Source organism: Arctopsyche grandis, chromosome 8 (assembly GCF_051622035.1).
Source record: "Arctopsyche grandis isolate Sample6627 chromosome 8, ASM5162203v2, whole genome shotgun sequence".
Classification (NCBI taxonomy): Eukaryota; Metazoa; Arthropoda; class Insecta; order Trichoptera; family Hydropsychidae; genus Arctopsyche; species Arctopsyche grandis.
Window position 1 is genome coordinate 3,348,169 of NC_135362.1, and position 14,289 is coordinate 3,362,457.

Consider the following 14,289-nt stretch of genomic DNA (forward strand, 5'->3'; position numbering starts at 1 on the left):
ATTGATAGTTTTTTAGTGACTCAGTTTGATGGTCGATTTTTGTTGACCATGTGAAGATTTTTAGAAAAAAATTTTCGCCTGCGGCGCTTTTTTCACATTTTACATAATATTTTTTTATAATTATTTTATAAAAAATAAGCTTATTTTCATATTTTATAACTCAATAAGGTGTATGCATAGAATATTTTCCATTTTTATTCCCATATAAAAAAGAGTTTTTGAAAAAAAATTCAATTTGACCAATCTTTGCCTGCGCCCCCCAAGAAAAAGCTGAAATGACGTCCCTGATTGTTTTCTACCGAAAGTAAAAGTCGCTTTTATGCCGCATTCTTTTATGATGCATTCTATTTACCTAGGACAAGGGCTAATAAGAAATATACAATGTAATTTATGGATCTATTTTGCTTTTGCCATTTTTCTTGTACTTAAATTTGTTTATTCCCATTTTTGAAAATTTTATTTTTTTTTACCCTTAATTTTTAGCGTGATGGAAAAAATATTTGTTTTTTTTATATGGGGGGGGGCAATTTTTTTTAACCCTGGGTGGGCCCCCTTTGACTCCTGGCATGCACTAATTTCAGTCCCAGTCCGCCACTGTATATATTTATATATATATATATATATATATATATATATATATATATATATATATATATATATATATATATATATATATATATATATATATATATATATATATATATATATATATATATATATATATATATATATATATATATATATATATATATATATATAAATATATACAATATATATATATATATATATATATATATATATATATATATATATATATATATATATATATATAAATATATAAATATATATATATATATATTTATATATATATATATATATATTTATATATATATATATATATATATATATATATATATATATATATATAAATATATACACCCTGTCGTTCCACTACCACTAATCTCGCCTGCTTCACACATTTGATCATGTCTAAAGTTGACGTTGGTCAGCAAGTTGATGTAGCCTACTTTGACTTTCGTAAAGCCTTTGATCAAGTCAATAATGACGCTCTTTTGATCAGGTTAGCTGAAGTGGGTTTTTCAACGCGTCTTCTTAAACTCTTTGCTTCTTATCTTAGTGATAGGAAGCAATTTGTTAGATATGGTCATTATGAATCTCCTTCATTTTTTACTCGATCTGGTGTTACTCAGGGGTCCACTTTAGGCCCATTACTATTTACAATTCTTATTAATAACCTCCCTAGAGTTTTATGTAATGCATCATGTCTCTTGTTTGCTGACGACGTTAAATTATTTTTTGCTGTCAAGGATGAGAGGCAAGCCTCTCTCCTTCAAGCTGATATTAACGCTGTCTTGGAGTTCAGTTCTAGTTTAGGCCTTGAACTTAATTTAAACAAATGTGCAATTATGAGCTATGGACGTGCACATTCACTCTATTGTCACGGATATTCCATTAGATCCGTCTTGTTGAAGCGTGTGGAATCTATTGTCGATTTGGGTATCACTTTTGATCCTCAGCTCACCTTTCACAACCATATCAAAAAAGTCGCTGACGTTTCCTTTCGTCGACTTGGATTTGTTTTGAGATATGCAAGATTATTCTCCAATCCTTTGTCTTCTCGCTTGCTTTTCAATTCGCTTGTGAGAAGTAAGCTAGAGTATAATGCGATTGTGTGGAATCCGCATGAAGCAAATTACTCTCTGATGATTGAGAAAGTGCAAAAAGCATTTCTTCGTTTCCTATATAGGAAAGAATATGGGTATTACCCATATCTCTACCCCACTCCTTTCCTTTTGGGCATGCTTGGGTATAATTCCCTTGAACTTCGGAGAAACTTCTCATTAATTCGTTTCGTTCTCCTGCTCTTACGTGGTAATACGTCATGCCCGTTGTTGCTGGAGCAGTTGGGGCTTTATGTCCCTATTCACTATGTGCGTGGTAGACATCATCATTTGCTGGCTGTACCTCCTGCCCGCACAGTCCTTTTTCGAATGGCTCCTATTCCAAGAGCTATCCGACTTCTTAATGAAATCGTTGCTGCCGAGACTGAATGTGATATTTTCCACCTTAGTGAGCGTAAATTGTCGGAAATTACTCTAACCCATTTATCTGGTAGTCTGCGCTCATCATTGTTTTCATGATTGATTGTGATTTATGAGTGAAATTTTGATTAACTCTCTTCCATTTGGGCCTTACAGGGATGTTTTGTATTTGTAGTTGTTTCTTACATATTTATTGAAACTGGCTGTAGGTGCAAGGCATTCATTATGCTATATTTTATTTGATATTTTTACTTTATCTGTTATTATAAATGCTATTTTTTATGTATGTATGGATGTATTTATGTTTATGTTTAATTGTTATTTTGTTTTTTTTCTTTTTTGTGTTATATTTTTTTGACCATTGTGGCGCTTTAGGAATTCCTGTTATGCCACAATGGTCTGTTTAAAATAAATAAATAAATAAATATATATATATATATATATATATATATATATATATATATATATATATATATATATATATATATATATATGTATATGTATGTATATGTGAATATATATATATATATGTGTAGATGTGTATGTATGTATATATGTGTATTTTTATATTTATGTATGTATGAATGTGTATTTGTGTATACGTGGAAGTATTTGTGTATATTTGAATGGTGTACATATATGTTTATATAATTGTCTTTGGCCAGGAAGGCGCATTGGGTTTACCTGTTAGGCCTTCTTGGTGTAAATTAAATAAAAAAATAAAAATAAAAAATAAAAATAAAATAAAATAAAAGGTCTATCGTTTGGTGTCGTAAATATGCCATGCCGACTAGCTAGACCGCGCAGCGCCGCTTTTGACACTATGATGAGTAGAGGTCGGAATCTGAAGGGGCCGGAAACGTGCCGCCTATTGTTCAATTGTTGTAAATCCTTTGTAAAAGAGGTTCGGCAAACCTTTTAACAATGCATTTACAATCTTTGAACAATAAACAGCCCCTTCAGATTCCGGGCTCTAATGATGAGTCATTAAAGTCATCATTGATGACTTTAATGGTGAAGTTTATTTTATTACAATTATGGAGGATGAACGAATGAGACGACTGGCATGTTAATGCACGTGTTTATTATATGACAGCTGAAGACAGAGTGGGTAGCGGCTCTCCGAACCCAGCCGGGTTGGTCCCCACTCGCAGGAAGGCAACCAAACTCGACCATGTCGTATAAGCGAGCCGCCACACAATCAATGTACACTCGTCATTACAGATCGCTCAACGTATACAATACGTTGAATGGTAAGACAACGTATACAGTACGTTCAATAAACATCGAATACAATAATTAATCAAGTACAGAAATAATAATCATTAAGACATCTATGGATTATTTTTACAATTTTTATACACATAATAAACACGAAATTATAGAGACATCTATAGATTTCAGATTTCTGTGCATAATTTTTACAAAGTATACACAAAGATTTTGTGACAACGGGAAATGATCTATTACCAATTTTCAGGAATCGCTTCAACAATGATCAAATAAAATTGGCAAACTCTGATAGAGAAACGATCGATTTGGAGTCACAAACCCCCAAATCTAACCAGCAGTTTGGTGAATCGAACCAGCGATCGCAGTGGTGCTAAATATATACGCTACCATTAAGCCAAACTGCTGGCTAAAGTTAACTTAAAGGATAAAAAAAACTAATAATTAATCAATATAAATTCCTTTTTATAAATTAGTTTAATTATTAAAATTAATTTATATAATTTTTCCATGATAACTGTGTTTTTCTCCATCCAACATCCAGATTCTTTTATATTTTTTTATACGGGGGGGGGGGCGATATTTTTTTTGCGGGGGTGGGCCAAAATTTGAACTTCCGCCACTGGCTGGCGCTTTGGTAATATAATACTAACTGTTTATATTCTATGCCGATTTTTTTTTCTCTTTAAATTTATATATGATTATTTATATGTAGTTATACTGCGGTGTTTCCTTTTTTTAATAGAACAGTGATGTGCGGTTGCTCTAATGCTATTGCCGGACAATCGTCCTGCAATAGCCTCTAAAGTTATTATTCTATGCCAATATTTTAGTTATTATACTGATTATTTATATTTTATACAGATATTTCAGTTATTAAATCACTTGGATACTGGTTATTTGAAAATAAAAAAATACTGACAATTCGTTAAATATAATACTGATGTAAAATGTATAAAATACTGATCGTTTAAATACAAGCCATCGATCAAAATTGTTTCCCCTACCTACTAGTCTCGGAATCGTCAGTGAACGTTTGTCAATATTGTACTGGCCGATAGACGGCCTGTCAAGACCGTTTGATAACAAAAGCGATAGTGATTGCGGTTCGGTGCGGTCGTTTCGACGAGCGAAAAGTGTGCGCTGGTTCTTTCTCGCACGTGGACGGGGACATGCTTGAAGCGCTCGTCACAAAATGAATACCAGAAATCCGGATTATTTCCGTGAGATCGCCGCCAAAGTGTCAACAAGCCTCGAATGTGAGTACATGTGTTCACTTCCCCTCCGACTGATTCTGGATCGAGGTTCTGTCTGCGAAATCGGGACGACGCTCTGTCAATTGGGAATTCAAAGTCAATTACGAATAGTACGAATAGTACGAATAGTACACTTGCGAACAAATCAATAATCTCCAACCGTCGCCAGCTGCGATCTGATTGGTCGAAAAATTATCTCGTTTCTTAGAATTTTTAACTATGCATTTAAGAAACAAATGAATACCAATATAATCGCTATAGTTATGGTTGCCATAATTGTCAAGCATTGATACGGGACATTTAAGTGCTACATAAATAAAACATGGAAAAGTAGGTAGGTAATAGTTAATTTTAAAATATTAGTCTTTTTTAGCCCAATCGTATTTTAACGATGATTTAACTTTTTTAATTAAATCGTTTTCCTCTTTTACATGATTAAAAAATTGGGGGCAAGTCATTTTAAAATTATACTGCCAAACCAAAATTGCCTCAACTGTCTCAACTGCCAGCTCATTTATTTCATCCGACCATTGTGTTGACATCAGGGAAAATATTCTCTCCACATTGGCATTGTGGGCTGGAATGGCAAATATTCACATAGTTTTATTAAACATGACTTCTGTTCAATATGCTTGGTATTTCTAAAAAACTTCAGCCATTTCTCTTCCATACTCAATTTCAGCGTTGTCTCCCAGTTTTCGTTGGTATTATTTTTATTTAAATAATCTTTTAAATATACAAACTGGTTGAAAAAAAGATCATTGTTTACAACATCGATCTATTTCCCTTCATTCAGGAACTTGCTTGAGAGTCATCCAATCGAAAGCATTAAATTTTTTGAATGATTGGGACCACTTATCAATGTATTCCACAGCAGTGTTAAAGAAATCGACAGTCTGTTTTTCGAATGTTTCCACTTTGGCACTGTTTCCAGAATCAAGCTTTAAGAGATTCAAGATTTTTTTTGTCGTCATTCCAATAAAATTGGATTTTTTTCTCTCGATCATATGTCGTTTTGTCTCTTCTAATAAAGACTTTACTTCCAGGACTACGATGTTTGATTTTTCTATTTTTTTAATTTGAGATTCAAATGTATTGAGCTGTGAATGCAAGAAGCAAAAATAAGCTTCACTCATTGGATCATCAAAAAAATCTTTAAGGGCTTCGTTAGCGAAAAAATCTTTTAATGGCTGCCACAGATTCAATATTCTTTCAATTGCAGGTAAAAGTGACAACCACCTAGTCCCAACGTAGGATAATAAGTTTTGGTAGGCAACTCCAACATATTCACAAAAGTCTTTGAGTTTTTCAGTCCTCACGGTGTAAATGTTAAAGTACTTGAATATCTTGACGACTATTGATTCAACATCGACAGTCAAAACATCAGCGGCTCTTGATAAAGTGTTGTGAAAAACGTGTGCTGGACATCCTATGCCTTCAATATCTCTTTCCAATTCAGAATTCAGTTTAAAAAACAAATTATTTCTTCCAGCTCGGTTTAGACCTCCGAAGTTAGTGTTCGTATTATCTCCACAAAAAGCGATAAGCTTATCCATGGGAATATTTAGATTTAGATCCTTGCCGCGCCGATTCTCTCACGTAGAGTTTAGGGAGAAAACGGGACAAATTGTAATACGGGACCGAGTAGTGAAATACGGGACATGTCCCGTATATACGGGACGTATGGCAACCCTAGCTATAGTTTTATATTTCAAAATGGCCGATTTCGTTGAAATGAAACTTGATCTTTTTATTTTAGTCTCATCCAATTTCAATATCGCGATTATAAAAAAAGAATGAATCTAATACATGAAACCATTTTATATATATATATATATATATATATATATATATATATATATATATATATATATATATATATATATATATATATATATATATATATGAAACAATTTATATTCCCCTAACACTATACATATCATACATATACATACATACAGAATAATATAGTACCTACAATTAAGGTGACCATTTTACATATTTTTAGGTTACGTGACAAAACCAGGACATTTTTTTTCAAAAGAATGTTTCTAAATACTATTTAAATTATATTAAAAACGTTAATGAACATTAGAAAATCATTGATGCACATTAATGAAAATAAAGAAATCGATTTCAATATTTATAAACAAGCCCAACCCAAGGAAATACCCAAAAAACCAGTACAAATTTTCACTTTAACCTAGATACATTGGTATATACAATTTCTTCATAGCTCATCATTTTGTTAAATAAAAAGCTATATATTTGTTATTAAACTATTTTCCAATTACCAATAATCTCGGTACTATCGATCAGTATAAGACGAATTCAGATCCTCACCCCTCAAGCAATGATGCATATGTAATGATGCAATGCAATATATGTATGCATGCATGTGTATTAATTTATTATTACTCGTATAATTAGCTATTGAGCTATGTATATCTTACGTAAATAAATAAATTTGTATGTAATATTTAAGATGTTCGGAAAAATGGCTATTGTGTTCAAGTCGTATATTTGGAAAATCCTCATATAATTTTCATCAAAAAATTGGCTCAAAATGATACCAGCGAAGACATACCCAATTTTTTGTCTCAAATCGGACTGGAAAATGTATTGCCGGTTTCGACTTCCTATTCTGAAACCTTGGACGAGATGACCCAAACTCCTTCATGCCAATGGACTCCGGGAAGCGTCAAAACTTCGAAAGAATTCATACGAGAGGCCAAAGAAATATATTATATTCCTAACCTCGAAGGCGATGTGTAAGTTCATATTGCTTTAAAATTATTATTTTATTTTATTTTATTTAAAAAGGCTCACCAACAATGTACATATGTACATTACACAATATATTCATTTTATCATTTTGCTTTTATTTTTTTTTTTTATGCTGATTATGCCCTCGCAGATACAAACTATTCGATAACGTTCCGTGCACGTTTGGCAAATTATACCTTCTACGAGCCGACAACAGCTTGGAGGAATTGGGTGAAATGCTCTCTAAATATACAATCACTGTATATTACTCCATAGAAATGTTCAAAAAACTCTATTTGGCAAAGAGTTTACTTTTGGGTCTGGACGAAACCACCATTTCTATAATAAAGCGTGATCTCAAAGAGTACATTGAAGAACAAAAAATGATAAACGATGAATTTCCAAGCTTAGATAATCATTGTAACAGTGAAGAAGAGGTGAAGAAAATGTGTGATGAAATTTTGGAAGCTAAGAAATCATTTATAACAGATTACCACCAAAACATTGGCGCAGAAGCTCTGTCCAAAGGTTTAACCGAAGAGCGACGACTGGAATTACAAAAACTGTATCGCAATAGAGAAAAAGAATTCGATGAAAAGTTGCAACTGATTAAAAACCCTCCACAATTCCTTTCATGTCGTCCTTCGAAATCATCTACCAAACTCACTAGTAAATTTTTAAATAATCATCATATATTACTTCATATATGATGTAATAAATACATTAAAAAAAAACCATGTTTAAATAAATTTCTTTCACATTTCAGATTCTTCACAGAATATTGACAATGCCCGCAGTACTATTCCAGTTCCCAAAAATTTAAATACGGCTCCTCCTCCGATATCCAAAGATGCGTATACTACACCACACTCAAGTAAGCTGAGAAGCACTTTGGAACAACCACCGAATATTTCAAAACCGATAGAAAACAATCACGACATATTGCGAGTACATCGACTTGCACGAAATAGACGTAACAACGATAATAAATCGAATGAATCCAAACATCATCATATCGCTGAAAAAAAGTCTAACGAACCGTCCACTAGTTATCTTCAAATATCAGACAAAGTGGAAATGACTGATTCGCAAGAAAGAAATGCAAAATCAATGGCTGCATCACCCATATCATCCTCAGAAGAGTCTAGTTCATTATTAGATACAAGCTCATCTTCCGTACACAATAGAATATCCGATTCCGAAATGCAAACGCCTCTTACGAGGAAAACTCAGTTAAATAATTTTTTGAAAAGAGTTGCAGCAGTTACCTCACAATCCCTCGATACTTTTGAAAATAACCAAATTCATGTTATTGAAAATAAAAATACAGACATCGAATCCCAGAGTCAAGACTCTGCAACAGGTGGATCACCGGCGACTGAAATTAACAAGAATAGTTCTCAAGTATATATGAAAAATATCGAAACACCTTTTGAAGCAATCGATGGATACGACGCTTATTCGATAGAAAAAAGCACAGAAGATGTATCGCAACCACCTATAGAAATTAACACAGCCACTCATTCGACATCAATAGAAGAATCATCATTACAAAAATCTAATCAATCCCACGATTCAACCTCTGCTTTAGATTCGCAATTAAAAAACAAGAGTTCATCATCAGGCGATAAGACTATATCGGATTCTGAAGATCCCGATCTCAGTTTGTCGGACGCTGAAAGCTTTAAGGAATCCGACTATAAGAAATATTATCTGACTAAAACCTCTCTACAGTTGGCTTTCAATAAAATTAAAACGAAATCCAATTCAACACCAGATAAGAGTATCAAAGTTGCATCGGAAAATATCGCCAGTGACAGTCAAACTTACAAAATAGCCGAAGATCCGTTGTTGAACTTCGACAAGTATATGAATAATAATGACGATGAAAACAAAGATGAGGGTAAAAACAATTTAAAATACCCTCAAGTCATGTCAACCGCCACCTTGGCAAAGGCGGAGTTCAAAGATAACGACATTCTCACACAGATCTGCACGCCCACGTTGATGCTGCATTCAAAGGCAGAACTACCGAGTCGTTGGCTCGATATGAACAGCGCCACCTTCACTCGGGCGCTGCGTGAAAACTTGAGACAGTTGAACATAAACAATCTAAAATCTTCACAAACGGCGACCTGGCCGATAATTACGCGGGGCCATGACACGGTAATAATCGGACCAAAGGGCAGCGGCAAGACTACGGGCTTTATTGTGCCGCTGTGCAACATGATCTCTAATATAAAAATCTTGGGAAGTTTGCCAAAGAGGCAAGGACCTCTCGCGTGGATCGTATGTTCCACTTTCAGAAATGCAGGGGAAATTGAAAAATTGTGTAATAGATTGCTTCAAGACGTCGTCATTGAGAATGAAAACATCTCAGTGCTGAGGATAGACACTTCTTTAGACGATTGCACCAACGCTTGTAAATTGTATGCTGGTTGTACTATTTTGATATCGACGCCGTACGCTGTGAAGCTGGCCGATTTGGAGGTTTCGCCTTTGAATTTAAAAAGTCTGATGTATCTCGTTTTCGATGACGTCGATACACTAAATGGAAAGCATTACGCCGATGTACTTAGAATCCGTAAGATGTGTACAGAAATGGCCGAGAATCGCTCTGGTGAGGGAACAAATATCCAGGTGATAGCCACGGCCTGCACTTGGAACGATTTAATAGTCGATCTGTCAGAACCGCTTCCCAATCCCGCCATCTGCATCAATGCCTTTAAAGAGTGCACGCTGTATGCCAATGTCGAAATTACAGCGGCGTTTACCAAGTGCATTAATAGAACTGGAGAATTGATCAAGTATCTAAACGACCTCAAAGAGAAGTTTAGAAAGATCATAATCGTTTGCAATAGTAACGATGAAGTTGAAGAAATTTATATCCACTTGGAAAAATGTGAATTGCATGCCATCAAAGCTTTGAGCAGTATGAATTTAGATGATATTTTCAACGTTAAGAATCAGTGGGAGAATCATACGAATTACTTCCGCAAGTTGGTCTTAGTGTGCTGTGATGCAAATTTGAACTTCTTGAATGTGTCCGATGCTAATTGTTTGATTCATTTCTCATTGCCAAAGTCTTTCTTTGCGTTTGAGAATAGATTTGCTACGTTCATTGATAATCTTCCTCCGTTTTGGGATAAAAACGACAATGTCGTTTGCAAAGTCCTCTTATTCATCAACGAAATGGATCAACAGCAGACACCTAAAATAGTCAACTTCTTGAACCGATATGGTGTCGACTTAGACGATGACGTGTATAAAATGGCTGACGCAATGTTGATTTCGAACGAAACCGATCAAGCAAAGGCAGCTATACCACTATGCAACGAATTGTTGAGATCTGGCAAGTGTCACCACGATTTTAACTGTTTAAAACGTCACATATTCTTACCAGAGTTTGACAAATCCAAAAGTTGTCTTCCACAATCCGGCTACATCAACTTCAAAATCAACCACATACACAGTGCTTGCTTATATTCAACTCGAGTCTTATCCAAATTGAATGCTGACGGTAAAAAGGTCAACATCGAGCAGAACTATCTAAAATTGGCTATAGATATATGCATACACTATTCCAAAGAAGAGAACCGGATTCCACAAACTGAATTAACACCAGGCAACGTTTGCATCGTCCATTTGAAAATGAATCGATTCCTCCGTTGCACGATTGTGAAAATTATGTACGTAGATAAGAACAAATCTCAGGTACTTATTGATTTGATCGATCAGAGTAATTACACGCTATGCGATAGTACCAGCCTGTTTGAAATCACGGAAGATTTTAGGAATATTGAGAGTTCGGCGGTTGAGATTTGTGTTGCTGGATTGATGCCTAAAGACAGAGACAATATTTGGAGTGTGACTTATAAAAATACGTTTGCTGATTTTCTTTCGAAATTTTCCGCGGATATGTTCTTAAGAGGACGCATCATATTGAGTATCGGAAAGACGATTTGGCTTGATAATGTTCAATGTTGTCTACCAATGTCGTCGTGCAACCGAGTGCTTGTAAAAGCCAACGTTAAAAAGTTTATTTTAGACAGCGGTATCGGAGCAGTCAATCCACAACACATGCCATTGCTCTACGAAAAGTGTAAAAAGTCATCGTGGTACATCCCCAACTATGACGTGCCCATCAAAGTCAAGACAAAGGAAGAAGCGAAGTTACCAGAACCAAGCTGGGCTTTCTTGGATAACGAAATATTTTCAGAAGTATATTTCAGTTGTGGAATTAATCCATCTGTGTTTTTTATTAACATTGCTAAATGGCGGAGTTGTTTGAATATGCTACAAAAAGACATTCAAAAGTATGCAGAACAATTTCAGAAGAGTTTCGTTCCATTCCAGCCTGTGGAATTTACTAAAGGACAATATTGCATCGTTAAGCATTCTGATGATGCATTTTATAGATGCCGCATCGATGATGTAGACAAGGACGGTGATTCAGAACTTTGTTACGTTTGCTTTTTTGTAGATTACGGAGATATTGAACGCGTCAAACATACCGATGTATATCCTATAAGTGCCAAACTTATCACTCAAATGCCTTTCCAAGCGATCGAATGCAGACTTTTGGGCTTGGAAAAGTGGTCAGACACGGCTATCGATTCACTCTATAATATGTGCTTCGAATCTGAAAAAAGTGACATATTAAAAGTTATCCTCGCTAAATATTGTTTGGAAGAAGAGGCGCTTGTGACTAACGGAAAGAAATATTCTGTATATATGTTCGATCCGAACTCGGAAGAAAAAGAATCTTTTTACGATGTCTTTGTATCAAATGTGTTGGGAGAGTGTTTGGATTCTGAGAAAGCATTAATCGAGCAAGCCGAAAAGGATATGAACAGCCATATACAATATTGCTTAATGCAGGATGAAGACTGCAGTGAAGAATATGAGACTGGTAGTTATGTAGAAAATTCAACTGAATCTTGCACTACTCTACCTAGTCCAGAAACTGCTTTGGTGAAGGTGGACCGATCTCAGTCTTCTCGTTTTAACAATATTGACATCTCATCGATTTCTGACTTCGAAATTGAATTTGACCCGGACGAAGAGTTTGACGTAACTTTTAACATGCTCGACTACAATATTATAAAGAACCGAGAGAAAAATTTGGCTGATATCAAAGAAAAAAGCAATTCGGATCAGCAAAAGATAGTCGAAATAACAGATGACATTGCGACCAAAACCGGAAAATCTGCAGGTGTGATAGAAATGTCACCTCACAAGACCCCTTTCGTACGGTGGTATGAAACCAAAACTGAAGTGTTCCTTAAAATCGAGCTGGTGGGTGTCGAAGATTATAGTATTGGAATCACCATATCGGCGATTAATTTCGAATGTGTTCTTCGCGGCACCGAGTACAAGCTCAATATCGATCTAGTAGGAGGGGTCGTCGTCGACAAGTGCTCACACGAGCGTAAGGGTTTGTACATCGACGTACGGCTGGTGAAGCTGATCGAAAGGCATTGGTTGAGTCTGATCAAGAACGTCGATAAAGCGCCGTGGCTTAAACCCGATTATGATATTTGTGATGGTTCAGATGGCGAGGACGTAGAACCAAATACGATATGTATGCGAAAACAAACCTTGGAGAGACTCACAAAAGCTGATTTTGACGAAAATTACAGTGATGACGAAGAGGATGAAGGGGACGAAGATGAGAGGGAAATCGTTGAATTGCTCAACGATTTAAACGTATAATTTTTTGATTACAATGATTTAGACACTTTAAACGATAAATTGTAAGGTGATAAAGGTGTTTTCTGGGTTTTTGCATTGTTCTGCAAAACTTCTAATTATCACTGTTGTCATTTTTTCATTATGTCTACGGGAAAAAAACAGTTGAAATGCAAGAACAGCTATGTAGCTGTAAATGTCACATAAAACGAAAAGGTATCTTGTGAAAGAATATGCTCAAAAAAAAAATTCCATTCAAGTCACTACTACATTCTTAAATGCTAAATATTAAATTGGTAAATTTAATATTTAGTAATATTGACTATTATTAAAAATGTTTTATTATCGCAATTTTGCGAATTATGTATTTCTTTGTATAGTTAATGAAATATACATACATACATATTGATGTTCAATATAATCTTTTTTTTACATACCTCTTATACAGTTCACATGGTTTTTTATTACAATTATTTTGTTTTTTCCCTCATGTCGACTACATTTGGATTTAAAAACAAATTTAGAAGATATTTCTCAGTTGTAATTACTATAACATTTGGTCATAGTGGTTCACTTTTTTTTATGGTCATTCAATGTTTGGTGATACAGTGTACTCTGGATTATCCATGATTTAAATAAATTCAATTTTTTTTTAATTTAATTATTTTTAAATAAGAGTATGCGTCTGTTGTGTTTTGGAGCATTGGATGATTGAAAGTTATTTTTCGTGGTATATTCAGTTATTTATTTAATTACTAGGGTAAGTTTTTCCATGGAAAATTGTTAATTTTTCCATGGTTGTGTTGAAGCCGCTGATTAATTATGTATCGAATTTCGAAAATATTTGCAACCCGATTAAATTTATAATGCAGATAAGACAGCTTATATTTGGAAGTGTTTTCCAGAGAAGAAACTTGCTTCGTCAAAAGTCCAATACCGGACACAAATCATCTAAAGACCATATTTTACAGTTATGCTTTGTAGAAGTGCATCAAGAACTCGTAAAATGAAACTTCTGTTAATTATAAAACCTAAACATGAATGTTCCTGTTGATTATGGATAGAGAGATTCATGATTAAATGGGTTTCTGAAGTGAGCGATTTTTTAAAAAGTAAAAAGCAGTATTGCTTATACTAGTTGATAATGCTCCTCATCTGAATGAAAATATTGTATATTAAAAACTACAGCAATTTTTACCGCTATTTAATGTTAAAAGTCTAATTCAACCCATGGACCAAGATCATCAATGAAGCGGCTTTACCGTGTTGGTCTTCTCAAAAGT

At 34.4% G+C, this 14,289-nt stretch overlaps 1 protein-coding gene across 1 annotated transcript; it reads left to right on the forward strand.

The window, feature by feature from the left end:
- Window positions 1–4,359: 4,359 nt before the first annotated feature.
- Window positions 4,360–13,419, forward strand: LOC143915395 (putative ATP-dependent RNA helicase TDRD12). The gene is made up of 4 exons (XM_077436028.1): window positions 4,360–4,552; window positions 7,035–7,320; window positions 7,467–7,984; window positions 8,082–13,419. Exons 1-4 carry the CDS (start codon window positions 4,489–4,491, stop codon window positions 13,028–13,030), a joined length of 5,817 nt encoding a protein of 1,938 aa, XP_077292154.1. The 5' UTR covers window positions 4,360–4,488; the 3' UTR covers window positions 13,031–13,419.
- The last annotated feature ends 870 nt before the right edge of the window (window positions 13,420–14,289 follow it).